Source organism: Vulpes lagopus, chromosome 8 (genome assembly GCF_018345385.1).
Source record: "Vulpes lagopus strain Blue_001 chromosome 8, ASM1834538v1, whole genome shotgun sequence".
NCBI lineage: Eukaryota > Metazoa > Chordata > Mammalia > Carnivora > Canidae > Vulpes > Vulpes lagopus.
Window position 1 is genome coordinate 120,808,855 of NC_054831.1, and position 7,858 is coordinate 120,816,712.

General features: G+C 57.3%; 1 protein-coding gene across 2 annotated transcripts in view; it reads right to left on the reverse strand.

The window, feature by feature from the left end:
* The window catches only part of OPRD1 (opioid receptor delta 1), a 32,280-nt gene extending 24,995 nt beyond the window's left edge, over nucleotides 1–7,285 (reverse strand). The window contains exon 1 of one of the 2 annotated variants that reach the window (XM_041767281.1): nucleotides 6,927–7,285. In XM_041767281.1, the coding sequence (XP_041623215.1) occupies nucleotides 6,927–7,153 (227 nt within the window). In that variant the 5' untranslated portion in view covers nucleotides 7,154–7,285. Of the gene's footprint in view, nucleotides 1–1,658; nucleotides 1,781–6,926 lie in introns of those variants that run through there. The other variant, XM_041767282.1, reaches the window with a different exon arrangement.
* Between the last annotated feature and the right edge of the window lie 573 nt (nucleotides 7,286–7,858).

Sequence of the window (7,858 nt, forward strand, 5' to 3'; positions counted from 1 at the left end):
ATCTCAGGTTCCTGGGATCAAGCCCATGTCCTGCCAGGCTCCCTGATCAACAGGGAGTCTGCTTCTCCCTCTCCCTCTGCTCTTCCCCCACCTCGCCCCCAGCTGGTGCTCTCTCTCTTAAATAAATAAAATATCTTAAAAAAATAAATGCCAGTTGAAAGAATGAAAAGCAAGCCTTTGAAACAGACACGATAGGGATGCCTGGGTGGCTCAGCGGTTGAGCGGTCAGTCCTTCACATCAGGCCCCATGAACTTCTCAAAACCACCCTGTGAAGCTCTAATGCTACTCCCATTTCACAGATGAGAAAACTGAGGCTGTGTATTGCCGAGGCTCGCTCTCTTAGTAACAGCACAGCTGGGTCCCGATCGCATGTCAGCCCACGCAGAGGCCTTGGAGGTCTGCAGACAGCAGAGCCCGCTCCTCCCTTCCTCTAACTATGTGTCACTAGCTCTCACCCCAGCTATCCTGTGGACAACAGTGCCAGAGCGGACATGGAGTGGGTCTGGAGTCAGAAAGACCTGAGTTTGCACCTTTTGGACTGTGAGAGGCGGCCGCTCCTCTGAGCCTTCCCATCCTCATCTATAAATAAGAATCTACAGCCCCCATTGCAGGGCTGTCATGCAGCCGGAAAAGCCTCTGGCATGCGGCGGAGGCTCTGGAGAGGCTTCTTGGTGCCCTTGGTGACTCGGGGCTCACCCCAGTGGGTCTGTGAGTCACACACACTCCCCAGGGAACGGCCCTGAGAACTGGGAAGTGGCAGGCCAGGGGCCAAGGCCAGGAGGTGCCACGAAGACACCAACCAGGGCTACTGCTTGCTCTTCCTGCTGAGCCTCACCGGGGGTCAAATGGCTCAGCCTCCTGCCTTCTTGAAGGTCTGACGCACTCTTATTTTTTTTAAAAGGACATTTTTGGTTTGTTTGTTTTTAGAGAGGGAGGAAGAGGGAGACAGAGAATCCTAAGCATTTTTGTAGAGGGAGAGGGAGACAGAGAATCCTAAGCAGGATTCATGCCCAGTGTGGAGCCCAACGCGGGGCTCAATCTCACGACCCTGAGATCATGATCTGAGCCAAAATCAGGAGTCGGACGCTTAACCACTGAGCCTCCCAGGTGCCCCAGCACTCTATTTTAAAAAGGGGACAACTGACGCCAGGGTTTTGGTGACCCATCCAAAGTGGCACAGCTCTCTTCCATCGCCCTTGAGCCAGCCTGTCTTCCCTGCACTGCGGCCCTCCTCCTCCTTCCCACCCCATGCCCACCCATACCCAATTCATCCTCTTGAACACCATTCCACCCAGATTGCTCTAAAGTCCTCTTCCCCCAAGGCCTGTGGCTCCGAGCTCCCTCATTTCCCAGTATGGTCACCTTACCGTGGGACCCGAGGGCCAGTCCAGCCTCAGCTTCCACTGCCTAGACCCGCAACTCCTGCCTCAGTGTAGCCTTTGGCCCCTGACACAACCATGCCGGCCTGTCTCCAGGTCTCTCCTCCATCTCTCCACCATTCCTCCTCCCCACCAGCGCGATCCAGCCAAAGCTCAGTGCACAGCGGATGCTCCTGACAACACTGCCAGGCTGAGGAGGACACCTACTTGCGAGGCAGATCGGGCTTTTGTCCCTGCAGCCTTTCCACCTTCAAAGCCACCCAGCCCCTGGCACTTACTCAGCTCCACCACGGTAAAATTCCCCGCCCTCTGCAGCTCTCAGTGATCCTGGGAACCTCTCTTTGTTCATGCTGTTCCCTCTGCTGGGAATGTTCCGCCCCTCTCCAAGTAGCCAACTGCTCCTGCCCCTTCACGACTCAGCACAGGCGGTACCTCCTCTGGCTGGGTCAGGTGCTTGTGCTGGCCTCCCACAGCTCTGGAAGCCAGAGGCCATGCTGGAGCTTCAGCTGAGAGTCTGGGCCATGGGGGTTGAGGCTGGGCAGGCCTGGCAGGGGTCGGCATCAGCAAATGCTTGTTGAATAAGTAGATGTGCAGATTATTCAGGAAGCAGGGAAGGGCCAAAGATGGAAAGTGTAAACAGGTCCCCCAGCGGCGCTCAGCCCACCTGGAGCAGCAGCCGGGGTGTGCTAGTTAATCACAGCACCCGGCACACGCTGAGGGCCTACTGTGTGCCGGGTGCTGTGCTGCAGCCTTTATATCCATGAGCTCATTGGATCCTCCCCCAAAGCTCCCCTGATCACACCAATTTTGCAGATGTAGAAATGAGGTTCAGGGAGCTGTTTGCCCAAAGCCACACCACCAGGACACGGTCCAGCTGAGATTAAGACCTGGCACTTCCTGATCCCCAGCCATGACCTCTACCACTCACTGCACTGTGTCACCTCACTGGATCTCACCCTGGGTCCACAGACCCCAACCCAGGTTAGAGACGGGAGGGAGACAAGAAGGCAAGGGGCTCATTCTGGGCCTCCAAAAACCAAGGTGGGGACTCAGAGCTCCCAATCCTGCAAAGTCTCAGCAGCCTCTGGCACCTTGGCAGTAGAAAGACCAGCAGCCAGAACTCCTCATTCATCTGTCATGACCCTGTCCCCATCCATGCGGCCCGGGGCCAAGCTCCCTTCCCAGCTCTGACTGCACTGCAGGCGCTCGGGATGGGAGGGAAAACATGCTGCTTGACCAATGTTGTTTTGTCATCTTTAGGGCAAAGGTGTTCATGAGTCAGGTACTATGATCCACACTCTATAAATGAAGAAACTCGGGTGCAGGGTCACAATCCAACTCATTAAAGAGGTTAGTAAACGGCAGAGCCTTCACCAGATAGGCAGAGAAGTCAGAAGATTTAGGGAGCAAGGGAGAGACCAAGGGGCAGAGAAACACCGCTGCAAACAGTCATGACGAGGCAGGCTGAGGCTGGTTATATGCAGGGGTGGAGGGGGGTGGAGAGAGGGGTGGTAAGAGACACAGCAGGGCACGAGTGGGAGAGGGCAGGCAGGGAGACAGGGCAGGCTGGGGAACAGACAGGTGGCCACGTGGAAAAGCATCGACTCCACTCTCCTGCCTGGATTCTGGGGCAGGCAAACTAGGAAGTCCTGGGCCATGCAGAGGGAAGATATAGGGGGTCACCTGTCAGAGATGGGGGTGTGCTAAGCCCTTCACACCCTGTCCTACCCAGTGGGCCACGAGTGGGAACTCTGAGATGCCAGCCCCGCTCAGGGCACTGACCTGACCGCCAGCAAGAGGGGTTGTCGGGCATCTGCTCTGAGCACCCACAGGGTTACCACGGTGGCTGAACTCACACTGAGGGACTAGATGATGCTCTGCCTGGGGACCCAATGTCCCCCCCAAATCCTGCTCGTACTTCACAGAAGCGTCAGGAACCACAGAGCACAATTTTTTGTTTGCTAAGAGCACCATTCCCAGAGGCCCCTCTCGTGCATCCAGAAGGAAGAGTGGGCTTCTCAAGCGGGTCCCTGAAGTAGGGAGAGGGCCAGAGTGTGGGGGAGGCGGGAATGGAGGCTGCTTCAGGATTCTGAGGTTCTTTGTTCTTAGCCCCTCATCCCAGTCAGGCTTCTGGTCAGAGGTTCTTCCCTCAGCTTCTTACCTCGTTACCCACTCCTCATCCTTCAGCTCCTCAGAGGTCTTCTCTGAACTTCCTGACCAGGTGAGACCCCCACACACCCACCATGGGCTCCCAAAGTCCCCACCTGCTCTCCCATCGCCCTCAGCACTGCTACAAATTCGTTTGTTAGATGACTAGCTGATGATCGTCATTCCTCCCACCATGAGGGCAGAGACGGTGTGGTTTTTTTCCTCACCATTGTATCTCAGCATCTAGCACAGTGTATCCATAGAATTTTCCTGAATGAGTTAATTCTTTTCATTCCTTCACATAGAGACAATCCCTTTTCTCAAAGCGGGTAGATGGCTCAGCTACAACACTCACAGCAGCCCCTGACACATCGCTGCTATTCCCTCCTTACAGGGGAAGAAATGAGCTTCAGGGAGGTAAAGCTGCTAACCCAAATACACAGCAAGGAAGTGGCTTTGAACTCAGGGTTTGAACTTAGACACGGCTGGCTTCAGAGCCCCACCTCTGCCCTTGCTTCCCAATCCCCTTCCCACCCCAAGGATTTCTCAGGATCTTCCTTTGGAAACCTGCACCCACCTCCAAGTGCCCGAGCTCAGGACTGACAAGCAGAATTTGTTCCTTCAACCATTCATTCATTCAGCCAATCAACTGACTCATTTATTGGTTGTGCCAAGGCCTGCATGAGGTACCAGGAAACCAGACAGATTGGGGGCTTCTCTCCATCCTGGGCTCCCCTCTGTCCACTGCTCTTGGGGCTCTGGCAGCAGAAGTAGAGCACCAGGCAGTGGCCCTCTCCTCAGCCTCCCTGTCAGTGGGGAAGAATTAAGCACCAGCCCCATCATTACCCCTCCCGCCCCCCTGGACAGCAGCCTAAAATACCCGGGCCAGATAATGTGTAGGTTCACAATCCTTTTGTCTCCATTGTTCTCTGATGATCTGGGACACAAAGAGGGACAGAATTTTGCCCCTTTTTCCTTCCATGCAATTCTTTGACTATCCCCTACCCCCGGCAGCTCTGGAAAAAGTTCGAGACTTGGAGTCACAAGACCAGGGTTTTAGCTCCAGGTCTGCAGCTGGCTGTGGGACCTTCGGAGAACAAATCACCCCACCTCTCTCTAAACCACAGACTGCACATCTGCAGGATGGAAGGGATCATATTGAGGATTCTAATGCCTATCCCACAGGCTTGTAGGTGAGAATTAAATCACTCAGACCCGGAGAGACAGTTATCACATAGATGATTGGCCCAAGAAATGTCTTAGCAACATGGGGACCTATGGGGGACAGCTATGCTGCTTGCAAGATGCATCTGACAATGGGATCTGGGGAAGGTTGGTGGGGAGAAGCCTTAGCAAACTAAGCCTAGAGCATTCCCTGAGCAGACCCTCAGAAGTGAGGGGCCTTCTCCTGGCTCACTGGGAGTGGGGGGCTGTGCTCATCAGCTCAACAGCCAGAGTCTCTGGAGAAGACCCTGGGAATGGGATTACTTCGGCACCTAGAGCTCCCCCAAGAGGGTATGTGCATGGAACCTGGAACTCAGAATCTAATCTACCCTCAGGCTCACCTCAGGACAAGTGCCTCTTTCACCCTCCCTTCTTTAAAAGGCACTAGATGCTAAGGGATCTGGAAATTTTCTCCTCTTCATGACACAGACAGCTTCCATTTCCTGGGTCCAGGCACTAGGCCAGCTACATTCTATATGTTTGTTCACTGATACTTTACAAAAACCGTGTTGAAGAAGGTTCTATTATTACCCCATTTTATACATGAAGAAAGTGAGGCTTAATGAGGCCACGTGACATACCCAAGTCACAGAGCCAGTTCATGACAGAGCTGGGATTCATAACTCAGGTTGGCCCCACTCTAAAGCCTGTACCACCTCCAACGACAAAGTGGGGAGAATCACTGGCAAAACGTACAGCAAAGATCAATCCTGCCTGTGCTTGGAGAAATTCTCCCACTGTAGCTGGTAATGAGTCACTGAGAGCACAGGAAATTCTTGTGCCCTCCACTCTTCCTGGGGGAGCAAAGATGCCAAAGCTCCCTCAACACCCACACACCCATCCAATGCTCCAACGCCCAACACTCTGTCCTGCAGAGAGCCTAGACTCTGGAATTCAGACGGCCAACTGAGGAGATGGGGTCTCTATCCTTCAGACAAGGAAACTGAGACACATGGGGCAGAAGGTGGGACAGGACGACTCGGGTGCCCACTGAGATGGGCATTGGTGACTGGGCTGAGACCACAGTTCCGATCTCCAGCCTCTGAGTCCACATCTCTCCTGCTGGGTGGCACTACAGCCCAGAGAGGTTTAGGGCTGTGCCCTTGGTCAACCAGCACGGATGACCCATTTCCAACTATCAGTAAATACAAGGGCATCTTTGTTGTTAGAAGGATAGGAGTTTCCTTTCGATCCCTTTTGCCCACGTCTGAGCCAGCAGAACTGGGTCAGGAGGCTGCTTCCAGGCAAGCCGATGATGTTTTGGAATCTCTGAGAAAGTCCCAGCAGTCTACATAGATACCGAGAAGAGAATTTCGCTTCCTGAGCTGGAGGCACAAACTCCACTCCCGCCCCAACCAACCAACCAGTGCTGCCTGGAGCCGAAAGAAAAGCCTGTGAGAGAAGAGGAGAGAGTGACACGGGGCACTTGTGAGGCGCTGAGGCTTCGCTGAATCACATCCAGGGCTGGAGACCAGATGGCCACTGAGGAGGGAAGCAGAGAACTGACCTGCGCCCCACAGCCGTTGCCCAGTGGACCCAGGGACCAGGGCTCTCCATCAATGGACACACACACGCTGGCGCCCAAGCCCAAGGCTCCAAAGCCACCGCCCCCCACGCCCCCAGTGTGCTCTGCTCCCCCTGGATTTCAGGGATCTGACAAGAAACAACACGCTCACATAGTCACAGTCTCATCCAGAGAGAATCGCCCACTGATGGTGCGGGACAAGCACAACACAGGAACCCCAAGGGGTGGCCATCAAATGGGACTTGGCAAGCGCCCCCACAGCAGCGTGCAGACACCCAAGCACTGCCCTGCCCCCACACCTGCACAGACAGCTGTGTCCCCCGCGCCCTCTCCCAGGAGGGTTGGGGAGGTCCAAGCCTTCAATACATCTGTACTGTCACAGACAGAATCCCCCACTGGCAAACTGTGGCAGACGCCCTAACTGTCGCCAAAGTACCCCACATCGCCTCGCGCAGAAGCCAGGGGACGCGAGCACACGATCAAACGTTATTCGGTCCCACACACACACTCACACGCACTCACTGTCCAGCGTCCTTCCCGCAATGGGAGGGTCCGCTCCGGGCGGGCTCCCCTGCGGGAGGCGGGGGCGCGGGCAGCCCCGGGCGGCGGTGCGCGCCTCACCCCGAGGGCCCGGCCGCCGCCGACTCACCGGACGATGCCGAACATGACGAGCACGTTGCCCAGCAGCCCCACGGCGCACACGGCCGAGTAGAGCGCGGTGATGGCCACGGCCAGGGCGAGGGACGAGGCGCTCCGGGCGCCCGGCGGCCCCGACGCATTGGCGCCGGCGCTGGGGAAGGCGCCGGGGAGCGCGTCCGAGGCGTTGGCGAGGAGCGGGGGCTGCAGCTCGGCGCGGGCGGAGGGGGCGGGCTCCATGGCGGCCGGGCGCCGCGTCCCTCCCGCCGTGCGCCCTGGGCGCAGACCCCGTGCGAGGCGCGCGCGAGGCCCGAGGCGGCGGCCCCGACGCCGCGGGCTGCAGCGCCCCGGCCGCCCCGCTGGCCCCGCGCCCTCCGCCCTCCGCCCTCCGCCCGGCCGCCCCGAGCGCTCTGAGCCCGAGCGCCGCCGGCTCCTCGGACGCGCCCGCCGCGCGCACCACGTGGCCCGGAGGCGGCCGCCAGTCTGCGCCCGCGGCCGGGGGCGGGCGCTGCACCACCGGCTGCGAGCCGGGCCGGGAGGCTCCCCACTGCTCCCGGGCCGCTCCCCGGGCTCGGGCTCCCGCGGACCCCGGCGGGGCGCCCCTCCGCACCCTTTGGAGTCAGAAGGACCTGGATGTGAATCCCGCGTCTCGCCCGCATCCTAACGCGGAAGAAAGTGACCTTGGGCGAGTCACTTAAGCTCCCTCGACCTCTTTTTCCTCGACCTCTTTTTCCTCGACTGTAGAAGGGGGATCATTGCACCACCTCGCTCAGAGGGGTGTCGTGGACATTAAGATGACCCGCGTGAAGAACTCAGCTCAGTGCCAGGCACACAGAACGTGCTCCACAAATGGCATTATTAGCCATGATTTTCTGGTACCACATTCATTCGCTCAACAGCTATTTTGGAGGGAGCAAATAAAATAAGAGCCGGTACTACTGGGGA